General features: G+C 37.6%; 1 protein-coding gene across 2 annotated transcripts in view; it reads left to right on the top strand.

Annotated features, from left to right (window-relative positions):
• Positions 1–24,843, top strand: part of WAPL (WAPL cohesin release factor) — a 79,158-nt gene extending 54,315 nt beyond the window's left edge. For both annotated transcript variants that reach the window (XM_045783695.2, XM_045783696.2), the window contains exons 9-19: positions 2,936–3,163; positions 6,489–6,600; positions 6,962–7,059; positions 8,060–8,136; positions 10,967–11,142; positions 11,469–11,584; positions 11,959–12,123; positions 15,267–15,474; positions 17,905–17,993; positions 22,087–22,182; positions 22,482–24,843. In XM_045783695.2, the coding sequence (XP_045639651.1) occupies positions 2,936–3,163; positions 6,489–6,600; positions 6,962–7,059; positions 8,060–8,136; positions 10,967–11,142; positions 11,469–11,584; positions 11,959–12,123; positions 15,267–15,474; positions 17,905–17,993; positions 22,087–22,182; positions 22,482–22,547 (1,431 nt within the window). In that variant the 3' untranslated portion in view covers positions 22,548–24,843. The remainder of the gene's footprint in view (positions 1–2,935; positions 3,164–6,488; positions 6,601–6,961; positions 7,060–8,059; positions 8,137–10,966; positions 11,143–11,468; positions 11,585–11,958; positions 12,124–15,266; positions 15,475–17,904; positions 17,994–22,086; positions 22,183–22,481) is intronic.
• The last annotated feature ends 397 nt before the right edge of the window (positions 24,844–25,240 follow it).

Below are 25,240 nucleotides of genomic sequence, written 5' to 3' on the forward strand. Positions count from 1 at the left end.
TGGGTGGCTCAGTTGGTTAAGTGACTGACTCTTGATTTCGGCTTGGGTCATGATCTTAGGGTTGTGGGATTGAGACCTGTATGGGGGGGGGGGTTTGCACTCAGCAGGGAGTCTGCTTGAGTTTCTCTACCCAGCCCCCCTTGCTGTTAATGTGCTTCCTCACTGTCTCTCAAATAAATAAATCTTTTTAAAAATTTGTGTATTTGGCTATTGAAAAATATCTTCATTGGATATTCATATAAATATTTCCTAATTATGGGTTGAGCTTTATTTGCTAAATATATAGAGCTTAATACTAGATGTTTTTGCTTAATACATTATTTAAGGTTATTTTCTCATGACACCTTTTTCTCTTAATATTATTGTCAGTTATACTATTAAAACATCAATTACCACACCTAACATACCATACCGTACTGGATATTTAATTCTGTGAGCATTGATTTCCTCTAATCATGAAATGCTGAAAAAAATCTTTTAGGGGCATCTGGGTGCTCAGTTGGTTAAGTAACTGACTCTTGTTATCAGCTCAGTTCTTGATTTCAGGGTTGTGAGTTCAAGCCCCGCTTTGAGCTCCATGCTGGGCATGGAGCCTACTTTAAAAAAAACAAAATGAAACATTTTTTACTCTTTCATATTAATAGCATGAGAAAAATAGTTTGAAATTAAGATTTTTTAAAACATTTTGTTGGATGTTGAATCCAGTTCTAGCCCATTGTGAAAAGAAAGAAATTCTCATTTTCATTATGACTTGGACACTAATCTCTTAAAAATCAAATATCTGTAATAAAAGTCAGGTTTAACATTTTTGAAATTAGAAAAAAAAATCATTACTAACCATTATCAATAGTGGTATTTTCAGATGACTTTATTATATTTTTGTTCAAGGAAATTATGTTCCAAATGCAGATGAGGTGACACAGTCTAATACTGAATCATCTTTTTTTTTTTTTTTTTTTTTACTTCTTTATTTGAGAGAGAGTACGAGTGGGGTGAGGGGCAGAGGGAGAAGCAGACTTCCCACTGATCAGGAAGCCTGATGTGGGGCTCGATCCCAAGACTCTGGGGTCATGACCCGAGCCAAAGGCAGACGCTAAATCAACTGAGCCACCCAGGCGCCCCTAGTACTGAATCTTCTGAAACTGAAAGCAGTGTACTTAACCCTTAGTGAGGATAATTCCATTGCCAGGTTGTATCAGCTACAGAACAATGAGGGGGAGGAGAAGAGACTTAAGAATTAATTTGCTTTGTTATACAGTTATGAGAGGACCAAGGCAATAGTGTGTGCTCTTGGGGGCAGTGGATCTCCCAAGGCCTGTACTGTGACATTCTAATTTCCAAAAACAGTTTGCTTGGTAAGCATTTAATTAGTCACCTAGTCTGAAATTTTTCTACGTTGGGGGATTCAGAGTTTAAATCTTTAGGGGCACCCGGGTAGTACAGTCAGTTAAGCATCCAACTCTTGGTTTTTGCTCTGCACTCAGCATGGAGCCTGCTTGAGATTCTTTCTCCCTCTCCCCTCCTCGTTCTCTCTCTCTTTCTCTAATAAATAAATCTTTAAAAAAAATCTTTAGATAGTTATTTATATTTCTGTGCATTGAAATAAGTGTAAGTAGAAAATATTCCAAATGTTGGAATATCCCAACATAGACCATTTTGTTATATAATGCTTACCTAAAATGCATCCCTCAGGACCCTGGATTTTAATACTATAAGCAGAGTATGCTAACTATCTTACCTAAATGATTTTTAAAAAAGATTTTATTTATTTCTTAGATCATGAGTGGGGGGGGAAAGGGTAGAGGGAGAAGCAGACTTCCCACTGAGCAGGGAGCCTGATGTGGGACTCCATCGCAGGACCCTGGGGTCATGACCTGAGCTGAAGGCAGATGCTTAACCAATTGAGCCACCCAGGCGCCCCTATCTAAATGATTTTGCAAGCACATTATATTAATGGTTCTTAAAAATTGATTCAATCAGACCTGATTGATTTATTTTAAAGAAATGAATCTAAATATGTTTGAGCATCCCAGCTTTATTATTATTATTTTTTTTAAGATTTTTTATTTATTTATTTGAGAGAGAGAGACAGCCAGCGAGAGAGGGAACACAAGCAGGGGGAGTGGGAGAGGAAGAAGCAGGCTCATAGCGGAGAAGCCTGATGTGGGGCTCGATCCCAGAACACTGGGATCACGCCCTGAGCCGAAGGCAGACGCTTAACGACTGCGCCACCCAGGCGCCCCCCAGCTTTATATTTTTGACACAAACTCAGCTGTGTTTATTTTATAGAAAAAAATAGCTGTCTGATGCAGATTTTAAGACACATTTACATTATTGATTTAAAATTGAAATTCAGGGGTGCCTGGGTGGCTCAGTTAAGTGGCTGCCTTCGGCTCAGGGCGTGATCGCGGAGTCCTGGGATCGAGCCCCGCATTGGGCTCCCTGCTCTGCTGGGAGCCTAGTTCTTTCTCTCCCACTCCCCTTACTTGTGTTCCCTCTCTCGCTGGCTGTCTCTCTCTCTCTGTCAAATAAATAAAATCTTTATAAGAAATAAAATTGAAATTCACCTTTATCAACTATATCGTAAAGAATAAAATGAAGTATAGTGTAAAATACTATTTTATATATATGTGTGTGTATATGCATAGCTGGAAAAAATGTTCTTTAAACTCTTAGCACAGAATGTCTAAAGAAATATGTAATTCCACTCACATTCTTCTAGTCTGGGAGCATTGTTATGGGGAACCTCTCTAAAAGAAAATTTTAAGTAACAAAGCTTTATTTAACGCATAGTTTCCTAGAGTATTCGAAAGGGGGCAATTTTCACTGAATATAAAACATTTTCAAGGCTTCGAACATGTGAACAAATGTCAAAACAGTCTTATTAACTGAAATTGTCACCAATTGCTCACATTTTTATTTTTGTCTTTTGAAGAATCTGTCCCTTTGTACAGCTGCCCTCATGTACATACTGAGTAGAGATCGTCTGAACATGGATCTTGATAGAGCTAGCCTAGATCTAATGATTCGACTTCTAGAACTGGAACAAGATGCTTCTTCAGCTAAGCTACTGAATGAAAAAGACATGAACAAAATCAAAGAAAAAATTCGAAGGCTCTGTGAAACTGTACACAATAAGCATCTTGATCTAGAAAATATAACGGTGGGTTCCTTCCTTCCACTCTAAAATGAAAACTACTTTCAGAAAGTTTTACCTTAGTCACAACAGGTGTGTGGCTTTGGAGAAATCATTTAACCTCTTGGTCAACAATTCTAAGGTTCAGCTCTGAGCCTAATTCTATTCCCTGCCTGAAATTCCTAGACTAGTCCCATCTGTATTTAGATTTTTTGCCAGTAAATTTTCTGTTGCATTTTGTCTATCCTTTGTGTGTGTGTGTGATTTGTGTGTGTATTAACTATGTTTAGGCTGTTAGGAATTTGAATTCTCATTCTTTGTCAGTTTCAGGAATTCAGAGGATTTGCAAGGGCCATTTAAATGAGTATTCACTTACTCCAGAGTATCTCAAGGTGTCTGATTAACTCTTCAAGGACCCAGGACTCAGAAGGAAATTTTGTAGGCACCTGCCTTCCGTGGATCAATGGCCATCATAATATTGGGGTCATGGCCAGTAGTAACTCTTAGGTTCAGCACAACTCCTGAAGTAGATGATTGTGTTGCTTCTGGTTGATTCCAGTTTTCCTTTTCTCTGGCTTTCTTACTTAGAGAATCAGTAATATCCCCACAGGTTTCTAGGCCAGTAGAAGATAATTGGCCTTGTCATTTTGAAAAAACACGATTATTTGTTTATACATAACCTGACTTTCAGATATTTCCAATATCAAAACTGTATAAACATTGTTTTTTTCTACTGCCTACTAAACTGAAGACTGCAGCATTTGCTTCAAAAATTACAGAATGCTTTATGCTGGCCAGCTATGACTTAGGGGTATTGCTCTGTTCAAGGTAGAATAGGATATTTGTGTAAAGTGGGGCTTGAGGGGAAAGCATGTTAACATTGAATGGCAAGATACAGAATTGAATGTATTCAGTAAAGTTGGAAAAATAGCTGCTATTCTCAGGTGGTGGATAAAGATCCCTGTACCTCGCCAGACGATTTGTATATTATATTTAAAATATATTTGTAATTTTTAACACTTGCAGAATATACAGATTTTTTAATCTTGTGAAAGAATAAATTTGAGGTAATTTTTATTTGCTGCATCATTGAATAAATGTACCTTTTTTGCAGGGGTTTTCCATGTTCAACATTTATAGATTCTTTCCAGGCATTTACTATTAAATAACATGTTATACTTGTTCATTGAATTTTCTCCAGGGTATGTTAAATTTATTAGGATGGCAAATAACAGTATAATAACTTTCTTGTATTGTGTTAAGTAATTTACTTACATGATTAAAACCAGAACACAGTTGCTAATCTTAGGATGCCTCTTTTTCCTCCCCACTTCAGCTAGTCTTGAATATTATATTTGTTATAAATCTTACGATAGACATTGTTTTGTACAGTGATTGTCCCTCCACACACTAGTTTTAGTTTTTTATTAATTACTTCTTCCTTGAAATATATTACTATTCCTGATGTGTCATGAGAAGATAATTTAAAATATTATAGTGTTTTCATATGTAATTCATGTAACTGAGAGCTAACAATTGCTCATTGATATTCTGATTAGTGATTTGACTGCGCTTTAACTCTTTGAGGACTATTCCAGTTTTCATATAAAATGTTTGAATTGTAGGCTATTTTTAGTTGCTAGCTTATGAGTAGGCTTTTTGAATATAGCCTAAAACATCAGACAGTCTTTTTTATGCATGCTGATAAAAAACAAACTAAAGTTCCTTTTTAGCATACAAACTTAGATTTTTTGCTATATTAACATCAATTTACTATCTCCTTTCTTCTTGAACAAAGAAAGCCTCATAAGGCTTCATCTTTATTACTACTGTGAGTCTTGAGCTAATATACCTGAAATGATCTTATTAAATTACTTTTTCAGGGACTTAGAGTAAGAATTGGGCAAAATGGAATCTTTCTGTAGTGATGATTTCTAGTTCTTTGTCACCTTGAACATCAACCTTTTTTTTTTTTTTTTTTAAGGAATAGACTAAAATAGTCTAGATCTCTTCTAAATCTGTAATACTAAGATTTTTGCTGGTAAGCGCTGTTTTTTCCACTCCTCAGTATGTAATCTATCTTCAGTTCTAAATAGGCCAGGAGGACTTAATGTAAACTTGTATCTTTGAAAGGAAAGCAGCTTTGGAAAGAAAACCAGGTCGTATCAGCTTTGCTAATTTTGTTATGCTGTTGTTCCTTATTGCAACAGGAACCAGATTGTTCTTTGTTAGAGGGTGGTGGTATGTTTTTTAAAAGGAACCGTAGTAAGAAATAACAATGATAGGGGTGCCTAGGTAGCGCAGTCGTTAGGCGTCTGCCTTCGGCTCAGGGCGTGATCCCGGCGTTCTGGGATCGAGTCCCACATCGGGCTCCTCTGCTGGGAGCCTGCTTCTTCCTCTCCCACTCCCCTGCTGTGTTCCCTCTCTCGCTGGCTGTCTCTCTGTCACATAAATAAATAAAATCTTAAAAAAAAAAAAAACAATGATAATTAAAAGCAAATCAAGAGAAAAAAAAACTCTGGTTCAGTTGTAACTATGAACTTTACTGCTCTGTGCTTCCTCTAGTGGTGGTCCTCAATCATTACTACATATAATTCTGTCATGGTAGCCACATGATGTGTATCCAAGTTGCCAACCCTGCACATAAAGTTTAAGACTGGTGAATCTGAAACCCTAAAAGTAACAGGGTTTTTATTCAGAATAGATAAGAAAAGATACAGAATAATAAGAAAAAAACCAAGGAACTTTGCAAGGAAAATAAAGAATAAGTGACAGGGGACTTTTGGAGAAATACAGTTACCTTATAAATGTGAAAAAATGTACAAGTTTACTATAGTTAGAAAAATTCAGACCAAAGCAGTAAGATAACTTTTTTCTTTTTTTTACCCTTTGGCAAAAATGTAAAGTGATAACTAGTGCCTTTAAGGATTCAGGGCCACTGACATACCTACACTTTGCTCCTGGAGTTAAGTGTTACAGCCTTTGTGGTAAATTAATCCAGTATAGTGATTTATAGTTTATATATATGCACTTTGATTCAACAGTCCTATCTTTGTGCTTGTATACCAAAGAAATAACAGTATCACCATTTATTTTATTGAATTGAAATGATATACTACTTTTAATAAGGGATTTTCTCTGTGAAAACAAGCCAGTAATTAAAAATGTTTCTTCAACTTAGACTATTCTGATAAAAATTAGTTCATTTTTACATATAAAAGCACTTACTGTATTATAAAGAATACTGTGGGCTGGTAGCATGCAGTGAATCTTTCTAAAAAAGTCTCTAGAAGTGTTCCCTCAGAATTATTGCTAAGAGTCAATATTCACTAATGATGCCTCTCATTTTTAGACTGGGCATTTAGCTATGGAGACCTTGCTGTCCCTTACTTCTAAACGAGCAGGAGACTGGTTTAAAGAAGAACTCCGGCTTTTGGGTGGTCTGGATCATATTGTAGATAAAGGTATGACATAAACATGTATAATATTTTTATGTGTTATTTTTAACCTGGAGAAAATATTTTATGTACATCTTGAAGAAATTATTGCATCAATTTAAAAAGATCTATTTTTTAGGAGCATCTTGAAAATATTGAACTTTTAAAGGAAAGGCCATTTGCACTTTGATATTGGAATTATGAAAATAATTACAATAAGAGGCTCATACATTTCTACATCGCAGAGTTTTATAAAACTTAGAGTAAATAATGTTCACAGAGCCTCCAGCATACTCATGTGTGTACAAATGGCTTTTAATGTTAGTTCAGGGGATAAATACTGAGGTGATGAGACCCGCTAATTTTATATCCATTTTGTTTCTCCTAGTGAAAGAATGTGTGGATCATTTAAGTAGAGATGAAGATGAAGAGAAACTGGTAGCCTCATTGTGGGGAGCAGAGAGATGTTTACGAGTTTTAGAAAGTGTAAGTATAAGTATGGACAGCTATGTTGGGAAAGTTAATTATGGCTGTGTGTGGGAGACTGTCAGATATTTTATATTAAATATCCCCAAAGTTTTACTTTTGTTAATCCAAACTGAAATTGTTATGCATTCTTTGAGCAGCCAATGTTAATGAACAAGTCAAATAACCAGTTTAGTTTAAGAATATGCATATTGTCACTTTTTGGGAAACTTGCATGTCAAGTTTGTTTTTATTTCAGAATGTTACTGTTCTTTCCTTAACGTGGAATTCCTAAATATATTAACTTGTTTGTGGAAAATGATAGTTAAGAGCTGTCAGGTTTTTTTTTTTTAATTAATAAGGATTTCCTCGATTTAGCTAATTGGGTCACATGGTTTGTAATCGCAGATTATAATAATATTTGGCTTAGAAGAATGATACTCTTGAACTGTGTATGCCCTAAGTATGTTTGTTCTTTGGCTTTTATGAATGATTTAACCTAGTTCAGTGTAGGTTACAATTTATGCGGCCAGTGTGTTTCAGAATGTAGTATTGACCAGATTGGATTAGTGAAGTACTTTCTGAAACCTCTTCGGGAAAACAATCTAGTGTGAATTAAAAGTTCCTGAAATAGACAAAATTAAAATTGTTCTTTCTAGCTTTTAGAGTGCTTCAGGTGCATTAAACAGATCGTATTTTTTTATTCTAAATGAATCCACTTAGGACTTTATTAGTTTGTAAGTAAGAGACTGCTCTTTTCTGACATTCAGAGTGGGTAATTCATAACAGTGAATGTGTAGTGCAGAATATGTTACTTATGAGCAAGCAATTATAACAGTGTTTTAATTTTGTAATGAAGGAACAGCTCTGGAATTTTAAATCTGGAACACGTTGGTTATTCCCTTAGATGACAGCCGATTCTTCCGTATCTTTGTCTTTAACAGTATAAGGGATATATGTTGTATGTGAATGAATGAAAGCTATGGATTTCCACAATTATTTCAAATTTTTTCCCTTTTAGGTAACAGTGCATAATCCAGAGAATCAAAGCTACTTGATAGCTTATAAAGATTCACAACTCATTGTCTCTTCAGCTAAGTAAGTTTTCTTAAATATCATGCTATTTATTGGGGCGCCAGGGTGGTGCAGTTGGTTAAGCATCCAACTCTTGGTTTTGGCTTAGGGTCATGAGATAAAGCCCCATTGTTGGGCTCCCCACTCAGCAGGAAGTCTACTTGAGATTTTCTCTCTTCCTCTGCCCCTCCTGCTGTGTGCTTTCTCTCTTGCTCTCTTTCTAAAATAAATGAACCTTTAAAAAAAATACATGCTATTTATTTAAAGCATTTGAGTTGACTGTAAAGGAAATATGATTGCATCTTCTTCCTTCATAAGATACTTCTGTCAAGGCCTATGAACCAGAAGTAGTACAGTATAGTACAAAAGTTTTAGGAGTACACACTCTGGAGCAGAATGACTAAATGTGGATCCCAGCTTCATGACTTCAGCCCTGTCACTTTGGGCTAGTCATTCACTTGCTACAAGTTCTTCAGAAGGGGGTAATAATTGCATTTACCTACCTGAGGTTGTTTTCATAATAAAAAGAGTTTATATATATATGCTACTATGTGTTAAATTATATACAACATTTTCAAAAATATCTTTGTTAAATATTACGTTTATATGTAAAATACATATTTTAAAATATTTTAAATGATGTTTATGTCTCATATATATTGTGTATAATATCTGTTAAAGTGTTAATGTATATGTAAAGACCTAAACAATTCTTAGCATGTGGTAAAAACTAAGTATTACTCCTTATTTTTATTGTAAATGACCTTTTCTAACCCTCTTCTGTCCTTCATACCTATTTTTCCAGATCTCCATGCAGCTCCCATTTCACTCTCTCTGCCCAACTTGCATGACATCAGGCTAATGCCATCACCTTAGTTCGTGTAAAATTCCCAGTTCTGTCTCCAGCCTTGGTTCGAGTTTAGTACAACAGGTTCTTTCTGGTATTTCCATCCTGATTCTTGATATTTCTGCCCTAGTTCTCTGGCCTCCAGCCTGTCCAACACAATACCACAGGGGCTCAACTTTTTAAAAATAACCCCAAACGCCACATCTCTGATTCCTTATTGTCTTTGAATGTGTGTCCAAAGTCCTTGGAATAATCAAAAGACCCACTGTAGCCTGACTCAAGTTCATCTGTTTTTTAAAATCTCTTATTTTGGTACATTTCAAACATAGACAAAAATAGACAAAATAGTATGATAAATCCTGATGCACATGCCATTCAGCTTGAATAATCATCACCCATGGCCAGTCTTGTTTCCATCTGTAACCCTCTTCATAACCCTTCTATATTATTTTGTAGCAAATTACAGATTTTGTGTAATTTAATCCATTAAATGACTTGAGTATATATAATCTCTTAAAAGAGGACTCTAAAAGATGTAATGACAATACTATTTTCCTACCCTATAAATTATTGATTGCTTAATATTATCATACGTCCAGTCAGTATTCAGATTTCCGATAGTCTCAAATTTCTGGTAGTGTTTAGTTTCCAATAGATTCGTAGGTTTCCCCTCTCCTTTTTTGCCTTATATTTGTAAATTTTCTATCATACTTAGTGCCCTTACGGCATGTATTCTAGTTGTTTGTTACCAAAGTTTTATCCTCCCTTACCAAAGAGTATTCTTGCAAGTTAAATCTATTTACTTCTTTAAAAATGTCTCTTATATACTTCATGACCCCTGACAAGTATCTTCCAAAAGGAGGTATTTAATATGATAGTTTTCATGTCTTTCATTGTGAATAGGAATTTTCTGTCAGACTTTTTAGAAGTGGCAGTAGAGGTCAGAATTGGATGTTTGTGAAATACCACTCCTCTGGCTTTTTGAACATTTCAGTGGGACTCTGATAAATGCAGAGATAGCATATGAAAGATTAAAATGATACACCCCTGCTGTTCTCCCCTCATTTACCAACCCAAACCGTGATTTAGTTCAGTACTGCTGAAGGCAGTTAACAATAACAGCGTGATACTTCTGGCTAACATCTTCAAACATTTAAACAACAAATTATTTTAGATTAGACATGAGGAACACCTTCCTACCCATATGGTATGTTTTAAGGAGAGGCTAGAGAGGGATTAGATTTAGTGCTTTAAGGGTTTTGTATGGTGCATAAAGGACATGAGGAATCAACTGTCAGAGTCAGTTTACTTCGTCTCTCATAGACTTTTTTAAATTAATGGACCTGGTGATTTAAAGAGAGGCTTCAGAAATACTAGACTCACGTAAGGATTACGTTTCCTTGTTATTTTGGATAGCATCTTGAGAATCCTTGGGATGCAGCTGATACCCTTATAGGGCTGCCAGGAGACATGTCAGTTAAATGACCTCATGTTAAAAAATACGATTTGCTCTGATGTTTACGAAGTATTTAATACCATCTATACAAGTTTATTTATTATGAATTATTAACAAATACTCTTCTGTACCTGCTAAGAGCTTGCATCCTAAATGAAAAACATCTGAATGAAATTCAGAAATGTCCAGTGTTAGCTCTTAGAGGTTTTACCTTGTTTGGGGAGGGCTTGTGGTAGGTCTGTTGTGTTGGAGAGATTGGTAAAATGGGGACAGCTTTAAGTAGTACAGATGTAAACTGCTGCATTGAGTTTATAATTTTAACTTTGCTTAGAAAAATTTAAATCGAGTTTTCTCAAAATAAAATTTAGCACTTAGTGTGGTATTAGACACGCTTGGTATATGATTAAATAGTTAATACATTATAACTTCTGGAGTAGAAAGAGAAATTAGTTTGGCAGCATTTATGACAGATTCAAAATACAAGTAAGTAGAAATTCTTAGTGTAACTGATTTTGTTTAGCATAATAGTCTACGTTTTGTTTTCTCTTAAGAGCATTACAACATTGTGAAGGATTGATTCAGCAGTATAACCGTGCTGAGAACAGTATATGCTTACCTGACAGTAAGCCTCTGCCTCACCAGAATGTAACCAACCATGTGGGCAAAGCAGTAGAAGACTGCATGAGGGCCATCATTGGGGTGTTGCTCAATTTAACGAATGATAATGGTAAGTAGTATTTTTTTATATGTATTGTCACTGAAAGCTTGTATATTACATGTAAAAACAAGTCATTCCCCTTGTTTCTAAATGTAGTGATTTTTTTTAATTGCCATCATGTAATTCACTTACGTATAGATACAACTACTTTTAGGGGTAGTATTTTTAGGACTAGCCTCATAGCTTGGTTTGGATATAATACAGTCAAAAATATATTTCAATAAAGAAATAGCTATATGTTTCTAACTTTTAATGTCAGTGTTAATGAATATTGGTTATTAGTGTCATATAGAGGAATCAGTCAATTTTCACGTTGTTAACATTCCTTATTTCAGAGTGGGGCAGCACCAAAACAGGAGAACAGGATGGCTTGATTGGCACAGCAATGAACTGTGTGCTTCAGGTTCCAAAGTACCTACCTCAGGAGCAGAGATTTGATATTCGAGTGCTGGTGAGTTGGGGTGACTGTTTCAGAAAGGAGTATTTGATCTATTGAGATAATACAAACTTCATCTTAATTTTGGGTTTGAGAACCAACCGTTTGATATATTGTGTATTTCACTGGGTTCCTTGTGAACATACCTTGTAATACAAAAGAGAGCTCTTAAGGGTTCTGTGCGAAAATTAAAAGTATAAGAACTAAAAGCAATTTTTAAAAAGCAGTGAAATCATTGGGAAGCCCATCATCTTACATACTGGTTTTTAACCATTTAGTGGGTGGTAGAACACTGATTAGGGTTCTAGCTGCCTACAAAAGTTATGTATATTGTGGTGATGTGCTTTTAATTCTCACCTGTGGTAATATGCATGTTTTCATTTTTGTAGGGCTTAGGTCTACTGATAAATCTAGTGGAGTATAGTGCTCGGAATCGGCACTGTCTTGTCAACATGGAAACATCGTGTTCTTTTGATTCTTCCCTCTGTAGTGGAGAAGGAGATGATAGTTTAAGGATAGCTGGACAGATTCATGCTGTTCAGGCTTTAGTGCAGGTAAGGAACAACTTCAAAACAAGTGAACACCTTCAGTTTGTTGCATTGTCCAACTTCTTCATCAGTTGCACCCCCCTCCTCCTCTCTGTGTGTTTGTATGTATGTGTCTTCTGTCTGTCTCTCTCTCTCAACCTTACTAGTTTACTGAGAGGTGCACTGGGTTGGAATTTATACCCTTCCTTACTTTACTCCACTGACAGTTCACTCCTTAGGCATTATTAGTGAAAAGCAGAAACAAGGCGTATTTGTTGATGAATCAGAAAATTATTAATAACAAATTAGAAATCACATCCCAGCCCCAATCCCATCCAGTTCAAGTCCTTCAAGCATTTACTTCTGGTCTGATCTGTGTCTAGTACTTTGTGTTCCTAAATATTGGGCCATACCTTTCCCCTTTTGGGGGGTGAGGGAATACTTTTCAGAGTATGTCTGTAGAGTAATTTCCTGGCTTAAGAATTGTGCCAGGGAGTGCCTGGGTGGCTCAGTCAGTTAATCATCTGCCTTTGGCTCAGGTCACGATCCTGGAGTCCTGGGATTGACCCCAGCATTGGGCTCCCTGCTCAGTGGGGAGCCTGCTTCTCCCTCTCCCTCCCTGCCACCACCTCATGCTGTCTCTCAAATACATGAATAAAATCTTAAAAAAAAGGGGCGCCTGGGTGGTACAGCAGTTAAGCGTCTGCCTTCGGCTCAGGGCGTGGTCCCGGCGTTCTGGGATCGAGCCCCACATCAGGCTCTTCCGCTATGAGCCTGCTTCTTCCTCTCCCACTCCCCCTGCTTGTGTTCCCTCTCTCGCTGGCTGTCTCTATCTCTGTCGAATAAATAAATAAAATCTTAAAAAAAAAAAAAGAATTGTATCAGAATATGTATAGTTAAAATTTGATGTCTCGGATGTTATAAGAAACTGATAAATTATTGGACACTAACAAAAAAAATTAAAAAATAAAAATTGAGGGACGCCTGGGTGGCTCAGTTGGTTGAGCGTCTGCCTTCAGCTAAGATCATGACTCCAGGGTCTTGGGATCCAGTCCCACATCGGGCTCCTTGCTCAGCAGGAGCCTGCTTCTCCCTCTGCCTGCCATACCCGCTGCTTGTGCACTCTCTCTCTGACAAATAGATAAAATAAAAATCTTTAAAAGAATTTGATCTCTCTGTGGGGTGCCTGGCTGGCTCAGTTGGAGGAGCGTGAGGCTCTTGATCTCAGAGTTAGGACCTCGAGCCCCGCATTGAGTGTAGAGATTAAATAAACTTTTAAAAAATGAAGTAAAAATAAAAATCAGTGTCCCTAATTCACCTGATCCCAGCTACTAAACATAGTCCCTCTCCTCAGTTTACACTTTTCCCAAAAAACTGCATGTGAATTTTTGTTTCTTGATAGTGGTGGGCATTGCAGTTTTTAACTTTTTTTCCCCCAATCTAATAGGTTCCTAACTACCTTTGTTATTTCTTTCCTTAAATGACAATTTGTACATGTTCAGAATTGGTAATGAATTGTCCATTTCATTGTTTTTGAGACCTTTGCTACCCTGTTAATCCTTTTGGCCTTTTTGAAACTAGTAATACTTGAAAGAAGGTAGTCCACAACAACTTGATCTTTTCCTGAGTTATAACTAGGACCCCATCATTCTCTTCTCAAATATTTTTATCTCAGGAGTTCTTTTACACTCTTAGAAATTATTGGGGACTCCGGAGAATTTTTGTTTATGTATGTTCGATCTATTGATATTTATTGAATCTGAAATCAAAACTGCGAAAATTATAAAACAAAGACACTTCTTCCATTAGCCATCAGAGCATAACATAACCACAGGTAGATCTTGGAAAACACCGTGCACTCATGAGAGAATGAAAGAAGAAGTCAGTATTATTATGAATATGATTTTGACCTCAGAGATTCTCTAGAGGGGTCTTGGGATCCCCTAATTTTTAAGAAATTTTAATATGACTTTTATATAAAGCTCAAATTTTATTTTCCTAAGGGTATTAAAGTTTATATACCACTCTTCTCTATACTCAGCAAATTTTTGAGATCTATTTGGCATTTGATTTTCAGGTAGTTGTTTTTAGTATCTTGGAGTTCTTCCCAAATCATATCAGTAAATACTTCCATACATTCAGCTCTGCACCAACACAAGGAAAATAAAGTACATGAAAGCAAGGGATTCAGTGGTTCCTTTGTGATTTAGTTCTCACAGTGTACTTCCATTGTTAATAATATTAATTGAGGTTCAGTTCTGAGTCCTCTTGAGACCTTTTGCTTATTTTTACTAGTTCTTGTTTATCTCTATTTTTTTAATATCTATCAGAGTGAGTGAGCAAGCCGGCAGGGTGGGTGGCGGGGAGGGGCAGAGGGAGAGAGAGAATTTTTTTTAAAATTTTATTTACTTGTCAGAGAGAGAGAGTGCGCGCGCGCGCACACACACACACACACACACACACAAAAGCATGGGAAGCAGCAGGCAGAGGGAGAAGCAGGCTCCCTGCTGATCAAAGAGGTTTATGTGGGATTCGATCCCAGGACCTTGGGATCATGACCCGAGCCGAAGGCAGATGCTTAACCGACTGAGCCACCCAGGCATCCCGGAGAGAGAGAGAGTCTTAAGCAGGCTCCACACCCAGTGCAGAGCCTGACAGAGGGCTCGATTTCATTACCCTGAGATCATGACCTGACCCGAAATCAAGAGTTAGACACTTAACCGACTGTTTCTCTCTTTAAATTCTTCTTAAAGAGGCCGTGTTGCTTTTCCCCAATATCACGTAGTTTTATTTGGTGTCCTTTGTTAATTTATTCAGTCTGTTCAGGCTTTAAAAAAATTTTTTTACATCAAGTTTGTGTATTTTGCTTGAAATAGCCTGTCATATCCAGTTCAAGGGCGAGTGTTGAGATTTGCATCCCTGCAAACAGAATGCCTGTATCATTAGTTGATATATTTAGTTTACCTGATTGAATCCCAGCAGCATCTATACTTTCCTTTTTGCCTTCAGTTGGATGTAGAGTAAAAGCTTTTGTTGTTACCCCTTTAACCAGACAGCATGCTTCTTAGGGTTAGTGAATTTAAAAGCAAACATACCGTATATTTGGGTACATACATGTTGCTTGGTGTTCTTTTAATGATTCAAAATTATTAAAAAATAATTTTTATCAGCTATTCCTTGAGCGAGAACGAGCAGCCCAGTTGGCAGAAAGTAAAACAGATGAATTGATCAAAGATGCTCCCACCACTCAGCATGATAAGAGTGGAGAGTGGCAAGAGACAAGTGGAGAAATACAGTGGGTATCAACTGAAAAGGCCGATGGTACAGAAGAGAAACATAAGAAGGAGGAGGATGATGAAGAACTTGACCTCAATAAAGGTACATTTATTTTAAGTAGTGTATTCAAATTGGATATGTTTTCTCCCTCTGAAACATTTTTAATTCATGTGTTGTCATAATCTTGCAATTATTTTATGGCCTCTCTAGTTCAGTGCAGATAAGCTTTAGTATTTCAGTGCTCATAGGAGTTCTTTGCCGGCTTCCTAGCAGTGAGGAAGGCCATACATGCAGTGCAGGAACGGTCTGCCTTCCTTCCTGCTCTGGCCTTTCTTTACTCACCTGAAAAGACAGTGGTTGAGCAATCAGACTCCTAAAGGTTTTTACGGTTTTGAAATTTTGAGATTCTTTTATGAGCCTCACTTTATAAATTGAGATTTATTATCATAAATTAGAGTAATAGTTCTCACATGGTATGTCGTAGCTTGCAAGCACAGTAAGGAATACACTGACGGAGACATTACGTTTATTACCTGTTGTCAGCAGCTGGTATTGGATTTATTGTTTATGCAGGTACTGCGGGATAGCCATTTATCACTCAAGTTACGAAATTAAATAATATGTTTAGCCTCACCAAGCTAGGAAGCAAGTCCCAGCAAATGTCTTTCTCTGAGTCTAGCGTCTTTCTCTTATGCCCACTGTTCCACTAATGCTGTTAGTTCTAGTATCATAAGGAATTGCTGTTCCATTTTCTCACTAAGTATTCATGTTTCCTTTGGCATAATATTTCGGGTTGCTTAGCAGTCTTTTTTAATAACTGGGGTAAGTGTTAGCTTTTGAGGACTGCTGTAGCAAAGTACTGTAGACGGAGTGGCTTAAACAACAGACATGGATTTCCTCACAGTTCTGGAGGATCAGTGTGTCAGGTTGGTCTCAGGCTTGTCTATCCGAGCTTAGATTGTAGATGGCCATCTTTTGCCTATCTTTTTAGATAGTCTTCCCTCTGTGTATATCTTTGTTCTAATCTCCTGTTATGAGGATGGCAGGCAGATTAGGACCCACCCCAGTGACCTCATTTAAACTACCTCTTTAATTAAACACCCTATCCAAGTGTCGTCATACCTTGTGGTACTGGGGGTTGGGAGCTCAACATATGCAGGGGATGGGGCCATAGTTCAGCCCATAACAAGGTGAAATTTACCCTTTTAAAGTGAACAGTTGAGTAGCTTTCAGTTCATTCACAAGGTTGTGCAACCATCACCACTGTGTAATTTCAGAACATTTTTATCACCCCCAAAAGAAACCCCATACCCATTTAGCAGCCATTACTCCCTGTTCTCCCCTCCGCAGCCAGTGGCAACCACTAATTCTGTCTCTGAATTTGCCTGTTCTGGACATTTCCTATAAATGGAATAATATGTGCCCTTTGTGACTGGCTTCTTTCATTCACCCTAATGTTTTCAAGGTTCATTCATGTTGTAACATGTTATTAGTACTTAATACCTTTTTATAGCCAAATAGTCCATTGTAGATGTGTACCTCACTTTATCTAGTCATCGGTTGATGGATGTTCGGGTTGTGTCCACCTGTGGCTCTTACGAATGATGCTGCTGTGACATAACATTAATGTACAAGTTTTTTTGTGAACATACATTTTCACTTCTCTTGGGTGAAATTAACTCAGTGTTTAATAGTTTAAGGAACTACCATACTCTTTCCCAAAATGACTGCTTCATTTTACATTCCTGCTGGCCGTATATAAGGGTTCTGGTTTTTCCAAATCCTTACAAATAGTTATTTGTCTTTTTTATTTTAGCCATCCTAGTGGCTGTGAAGGTGTATGTCACTTGATTTGCAGTTCCCCATTGAATAAATGGTGTCAAGCATGTTTTCACGTGCTTATTGCTCATTTACATATCTCCCTTGCCCCTCTTCACTTTCTTGATGGTGTCTTTTGAAAGACAAAAGTTTTAAGTTTTGATGTTCAGTTTATCTAATTTTTGTCACTTCTTGGTTTTGGTGTGGTATCTAAGAAGCCATTTCCTAACCTGAGGTCATAAAGATTTAGTCCTTTATTTTTGTCTAAGAGTTCTATGGTTTTTGTGGGGCGCCTGGGTGGCACAGCGGTTAAGCGTCTGCCTTCGGCTCAGGGCGTGATCCCGGCGTTATGGGATCGAGCCCCACATCAGGCTCCTCCGCTATGAGCCTGCTTCTTCCTCTCCCACTCCCCCTGCTTGTGTTCCCTCCCTCCCTGACTGTCTCTATTTCTGTCGAATAAATAAATAAAATCTTTAAAAAAAAAAAAATTCTATGGTTTTTGTGCTTATATGAAGGTCCCTCTACCATTTGCGTAATTTTTTGTTAATTTGTGTGGCTATCCCATTTTCCTAGCACCATCTATCAATGTTTAAGGAGTTCTGTAGAAAAGATAACTAACAGAATTGTTGGTGTTCTGGGTGGAGTTGTTTTTTTGTTGTTTTTTGTTTGGTTTTGGTGATATACTGTTACAGTTTTTTGTTCACATATTCTCAGCCCTTCAGCACGCTGGCAAACACATGGAGGATTGCATTGTGGCCTCATACACAGCGCTCCTTCTTGGGTGTCTCTGCCAGGAGAGTCCGGTGAGTAAGAGTTCAGTATTGTTTTATGTGTCTTAAAAAGATTCCATTGTGACAACTTTGTACCATTACCTAATTAACTTACGTGTTACTTTATTTTCCTCCTCATGTTAAAACTTGCAAATATTTGGTGAACTTTTTATAATTATTTTTTTCATTTGGTGAACTTTTAAAGGTACATTCCAAAATAGGAGTAATTGGATTTAATGAGAAAGTTTTTGACTAATGGATGAATCGATTTACATGGCTTTGGTTGGAGTAAAAGCATAATATAAAACCAGTGCTCAGGGGTGCCTGGGTGGCGCAGTCGTTAAGCGTCTGCCTTCGGCTCAGGGCGTGATCCTAACGTTCTGGGATCGAGCCCCACATCAGGCTCCTCTGCTGGGAGCCTGCTTCTTCCTCTCCCATTCCCCCTGCTTGTGTTCCCTCTCTCGCTGGCTGTCTCTCTCTGTCAAATAAATAAATAAAATCTTTAAAAAAAAAAAAAAATAAAACCAGTGCTCAGCTGGCTTAAGATGGTAAAGTGTAGTGTTAGTGATACTATCAAGGACTCAGAAAATTTGTCTTTAAACCCTACTATCCTCTGCATGTTGTCTTTTTCTTTTGTCCTCTTGTCTGTTTCTTTTTAGGAGCAAAGCTTTTTTTTCCCCCAGGATCCCTTCATACCCACTGCACCAAGTAGACTTCCCGTTATCTTGGCCAGCATTAGCTCACATGGCTTTTGTTTGAACCACTTACTGGCAAGGAAAATGGGATTACTATGTGAGATTTAGATTACGATGATTTAACTAGAGGTATTAGTGTCCAGTTGGTGGGGCTGAGTCAGCATGGAAGCAGACAGTTCTGGCTATTGGGACAGTCATTGGGAGGACTTTTTAAGGAAAGGAAAGGTCTAGTGCAAGAGCCAAATTTTAAAATGAAAAGGAAGTTCTTTTCCTTAGGAGCCAAGGGCATTCAGGAGGCAAGAATGGGGGGCGCCTGGGTGGCACAGCGGTTAAGCGTCTGCCTTCGGCTCAGGGCGTGATCCCGGTGTTCCGGGATCGAGCCCCACATCAGGCTCCTCTGCTATGAGCCTGCTTCTTCCTCTCCCACTCCCCCTGCTTGTGTTCCCTCTCTCGCTGGCTGTCTCTATCTCTGTCAAATAAATAAATAAAATCTTTAAAAAAAAAAGGAGGCAAGAATGGAAGTCTCTTCTATAGTGAAAGGGAGGGTTGGCTTCTCCTTTGTATTTTTTTTTTCTCTGACTCCCTGTCTGTCCCATATTTATATTATAGTCAAACTCTGATCTAAATGCATAGTAACCTGCTCCATTGTGGTCCTTGCTGGCACCATGGCTTTCAAGAAAAAACTAAAGTTCTCATCATGGCTGTGGAGGCCCTGCAGGATCTTTATCCCCTTTTCTGGAATCTTTTAAGCTCAGTCCTTTTCCTTAATTCCTTAAATTCAGAGATTTTAAGGGCAAATGAGAAACATGCATCAAGCAAAGGGGAAAGAGAGAGAGGCAGGTCTCCAAAAAACAATGGGCATACTATTTAAATTGAATGATGTTTAGGTATTCTATTTTGCACACACCCTAGTTTCAGTTCTTTCTTAAGTAATTGGTACCTTAATTTATGATACTAGCACATGTGATTTATCTTTGGCCATTTTTCTCATGTAAATAAATTCCTATTCATCTGTATCTCTCTTCTCCAAAGAGATCATGAAGTCCTTAAGTTCTGGACAATGTTGTGAATTCATAGAACTCTAGATGTCTTTATTGCCTTGGGGGGGTCATTATGATTAACCCCAAAAAACTAGATATACATTCAGCAAACCAATTTCCTTTACAATTTGTGTAAGTGGAAGAGAGATGAGAAAGCGGGTGGTTGTACTATAGTAAATGCGGCTTTTGTGGTAAAGGGCTGCATGGTTAGGAAGCCCGGGGAATTGAGTCGTCGCCCATTGCACACCGTGCATCTGGCGCATTGCAGTGGCCAGTCTTCTCACTGGTGTTCGTCTTTCCTGCACTCTCACTGCACTCCTGAAATCTTGGACACTGCCGCCACAGCTAACTTCTCAAAGAGCATGTCTGATCACTATCACCAGTCTTTCTTGGCTTTACCATCATTAGGGTATCAGGACCTTGTTCACTGCTACAAGTAAAACTTGTTAAAACTGCTTCTACTTTTTTTTTTTTTTTAAAGATTTTATTTATTTATTTGACAGAGAGAGAGACAGCCAGCGAAAGAGGGAACACAAGCAGAGGGAGTGGGAGAGGAAGAAGCAGGCTCATAGCAGAGGAGCCCGATGTGGGGCTCGATCCCATAACGCCGGGATCACGCCCTGAGCCGAAGGCAGACTCCCAACCGCTGTGCCACCCAGGCGCCCCTGCTTCTACTTTTTCTAAATCTGTCATACCTGCTGGCTATTTTCTAAATTTCCCAAATAAGCCATGCCATTTTTCATTTTTTCTTTTTAAGTTTATTTAAGTAATCTCTGCATCCAGTGTGGGGCTCAAACTCACAAATCCGAGATGGAGTTGCATGCTTTGCTGAAAGAGCCCTCCCCGCTTTTTTTTTGTACCTGCTGTTCTCTGTTTAAAAACACGTGCTATGACTGCCCTTCCCACGGCACCAGCCACTGTATGTTGCATTCTGTAGAGAATTGATAGAAAAGGGTTTGATTATTGAGGGTTTCACTCAAAACCCAGGGTCTGATCGTTTATTTTGTATCGTAGCAATGCACTTTTCTGCTGAGCAGCCTTCATAGCCGCCGTAGCTACTGGTCTTCCTAGCACCAAGTTGTCGTGCTGCCTTCTGGGAAATTGTTTAAAGACATTCTTAAACCCAGCTTTACTTTAGCTCTGTAGTGCCATCAGGATTGCCCTTGTAATATTCACCACTTCAGTATATATTTTAAGCATTTTTTAAAATCTCTGTGTTTTAGCTGCAGTGTTAACTCCGTAGGAGTAAATCTGCACCCCAACTCACAGCTGGGGATGGGTGGTGGCTTTTGGTGTGAAGGTGGCTCCCTTAGAATATGGGCGATTGATGTTGCGTGATTTAGCATATGCTTACTTTAGTAACGCTTATTAGGTCTTTTCTGAAACTGTATTCATACTGTTTTCTTTATAATTTCAAAAGTACACTGACAAGAATTTTTTTTAAAAAAAAAGGAGAGAGGGGTGCTTGGGTGGGTTAGTCAGTTGAGCATTCAACTCTTGATTTTTGGCTCAGGTCATGATCTCAGGATCCAAATCAAGCCCCCTCCCCCCGCCCGCTACGCTGGGCATGGAGCCTGATTAAGATTTTCTCTCTCTCTCTCCCTTCCCCCCACCTTAAAAAAATAAAAAGAGAGAGAGGGGACCAGTGGCAACTTTCTTAAAAGCATAATACATAGTCTTTTTCCCTGCCCCCATCAACAAAAATCAGAAACTTCCCCCCGCCTGTGGCCTAAAATTTCGGGATTTTCTTTTTGTGTTGTTTGTTGTAGGTGAACATACTTAAAAGAGCCTTTCCTTTTATTGTTTATGAACCTTTAAAACATTGAAAAAATATATTGAAATAGAAGAGGTTTTTAAACAAGTTATATATTTTCCTTGTAGCAGATTGGTTAATAACCATATATATATAGAGAGAGTAATGTCCTCCCCCGGCATTGCTGACATTCTCTCACGAAATGAGATTATCTTTAGTTAATTCCCAGCCTACATAGGAACATGATGATTTTTGTTACTCCAGAAGCACCTGAGTACCTTCTCAATTTCCCCTTTATTTTCTTGACACTGCTTCCCACCCCAACACACATACACTCAGCAGTGCAGTTCGTTCTTTCAGGCATTGTTCTGCATATTTGCAAAAGTAAATGTGGATGCAGGTGTAGTTTTTGCCAGTTTTACCTTTCTGAGGATGGGATGGGGTAGGGAGTGGACGGACACACATACACACGCGTGTGCGCGCAGACTTTGGGAGGGTGGAAAAGGAAATGGCATGTTAAACAAGGAGTTCAAGGACCTCATAGAAGTTTGGAAGAAGGTATGTGCCAAAACCAGCAACACAGTGCAAACTCCTGTTTTCTGCCACCTGACCAATATTTCTTTGATCTGTTCTCTCAGATCAATGTGACCACTGTGCGAGAATATCTGCCAGAAGGGGACTTTTCAATAATGACAGAGATGCTCAAAAAATTCCTGAGCTTCATGAATCTTACTGTAAGTAGCTTCTATTACAGCTGCTGTCGTCATAAATATGGTGCATTAATGACCGTAGAAATGAAAATACTATCCGGCCCTCATGACTAAAAGCAAAAAGGGACTCTCTTTTGATGGGTTATTTTTAAGATAATTGTTGTTATGGACAAATATATTGATATTGTTATCAAAGCCACAGTTCAGTGTGTTTTGATTCATAGTGTTCAGTTTAGTGAAGCTAAAAAATTTAAGCTTTGATTTGATGCTTGTTAAAATTTGTTAAATATTAACTGTTACTTCCTCTCTTCCCCTCCCTTCAGTGTGCTGTTGGAACCACAGGCCAGAAATCTATCTCTAGAGTGATTGAATACTTGGAACACTGCTAGCTGCTTTACCTTTGCTTCAGGTGCTCGGTAATGCTGGAGCTGTTCTTAGACAAAGAAAAGTCATGAAAGAAGTCCTTGAAGATATACCAAGAACATTCATCAGTATCATTCATGTTTGGATTTTTAAGGCCACCTGATTTCTTCGTCATGCATTCTGCATTTGCTAAATGACAGTTACTACATCAATCTGCAACTATCAAAAATGAGGGAAAAGGTTCAGGCTGTTAACAATTCCATGCAGTATTTAAATACACTTACTTTGGCAGAGTTTATACTCTCCCCTCGCTCTCTTGCTTTATTCTGGGCAAGTTTTAAGGGGAAAATTTGTGCTGCTGTTAGTGCAACTGCTGTGTATGTTGAGCCACTGTTGTCATGCCAGCCAGGTGCAAAGGCAGCTTTAGCTACTGAGGTATCGAATGTTTTGAGGACATTCTAGACAACAGCTTAGTTCCTTTTTCAGGCTCATTTGCTTTTGCTTTTTTGTTGAATGATTCCAATCGTAAATAAAGCTTTTAATAATTTTGTGAATTTTTTTTCATTGTTGTTCCCTGAACTACTGTCTATATTTAAAATTAGATGGAATCCAAAGACACAAGGGATTAATAGTATATTTTGTTTATTTTTTATTTGGTTTGGGTTGTTGAGCTATTTTTCACTTTTGAGACCATGACCATGTTATCATACCATGATGAGTCATAGCTGTAGACACAAGAAGACCAACAACAGTTTGAGGGATTATTATGTGAGATGATGTGCCCTGTTAAAGGATAAAGCAAAATAGACAAACCCAGGGTAGTTTCAGCTTAATGCTAGAGAGGCTCTTGAAACGTTAAGTTTTGAGGGAGAACTCTCTAGATATATTTTCTAATGTTCAGTACAGTTAAATATAAGGAAGCTAAAACACCAATGTGGACTTCATGTTTCCAGATAATGTGTATATTCTTCTATAGAGTGACAGGATCAAATGCATAAACGCAAAGCCTTAAATTGCTGGTTCAGAGAAGATCCTTTTTTTCATTCAGATTCTTAGTTCATAGAACATTGTGTTTGGAAAACAGTCACAGAACACACAAACACATTTTATATATTTAATTTCACAACATTGCAAATCTTTCTTGTGTTAATTAATTTTGTTCAGACCACTGGTTAAACTTTTTTTTTTGTTGATTGGGCCTGAATACAGGCTTTCCAGAGATCTCTTTCATTAATACTTTCATAAAATACCTTTCAGGTAGTTATATCATGTTTCTTCATTGGATTTGTAAAACTTGAAGCCATAAAAATATTAGTTTGGTGTGTATTGAGGAAAATAGCTGAAAGTCTAATTGTTACTCATTTAGACTTTGTTATTTCCTTGTATAAAGTGACAAATCGGGGCTCTTGTATCAGTGCCAGCTGTAATGTTTTTTAAATGCAGTGGCTGCCTTCTATTGTCTTCCTATTTTTGATAATGCAGATTGTTGGGAAGTCTATAAGGAAGTAACTGATTCCAGGCAAATTGTTTCCTTCCTTCTACCCACCCAGCCCCCACCCATCACCCTTTTAACAGCATAGTTATGCCAGTGTAACTTGGGAAAGATTGAGGTTTTATTTGCCCTGAGTATAAAAGCTAGCTTAGCAAACTATTTTAAAAGTATATCAATAAATGATATTCATAAAATTGAATTAGTTAGATGTATTTTGTTTAATAATTTTAAAGTGCATTGATATTTATTAATCATTGGATTTAGGGAAAGGAACAGATTTTTGGTAAACTGACTGTGGCAGATGGTAAAGAATATTACAAAATGTTTGGATGAGAACAATCAGGGCGAACTACATTTTTCTGTTACACTGGTAATCATTTGAGAATTGATTTACCTCAGTGTTTAACAGTTTTTTGTTTTGTTTTGTTTTTTAAATAATAACTAATTGTCAAGCACTGATAGAGATGCAGACTTTGGTGGGGGGTGGGGGGAGAAATCACCTCACCAGCGGCAGTGTATTTGTGTGTTTTTAACCCTCAGAGAACTCTGCATTTTAGGGTACTTGAGGCTGACTTGCAAATTAAAGTTTTAAAGTAACCTTTTTTTCCATTGTAAATATTTCTGTAAATACTACCAATTGGAAATTAGAACAGTAGAGTACTTTTCTGAATCCAATCCTATTTTTATTTTATACAGTATTTCTCAGCTGTGATCTTTGGAGCAAAAGCCAACGGCAGGAAAAAAAAAATAGTTTGTACCAGTTTCATGAAGTATGTCTTTGGGTTTTTGTAAATAATTTTAACTCAAATAAAATTGCTACTTTCAATACACATGTTGTCTTTAACATAAATCTATTGAACTTTTTTGGAGGAAGAAATCTCATGAACTTGATATAGCTAAGGGGAAACATGACTGTGTTAATGTGAATTTCCCTTCAGCATACACATAAAAACCAATTTTTGTTAAACATTGTGTACTTCTCCATGTTTTTAATATTTCTCTGAATGTAACGTCAACTCTCAAACTCAGGTTAAGGATGGTGATTTTCTGCTTATATAGTTATGCCCTTGATGTATTTTTTAAGTTCGTTCCCTTAGTCTTTTTGCCCCTCTATGACCCAAAACTTTTTATTTTTTTTACAGTTGCTTTTTAGTTTTTCAGTTTTCTTCTTGCCAGACTCTTAAGTTTTCTGCATGGAATTCAGGTGGATTCCTCAACCTCTCCTCA

The sequence above is a fragment of the Ursus americanus genome, chromosome 6, assembly GCF_024610735.1.
Source record: "Ursus americanus isolate L20-20 chromosome 6, mUrsAme1.1.p, whole genome shotgun sequence".
Classification (NCBI taxonomy): Eukaryota; Metazoa; Chordata; class Mammalia; order Carnivora; family Ursidae; genus Ursus; species Ursus americanus.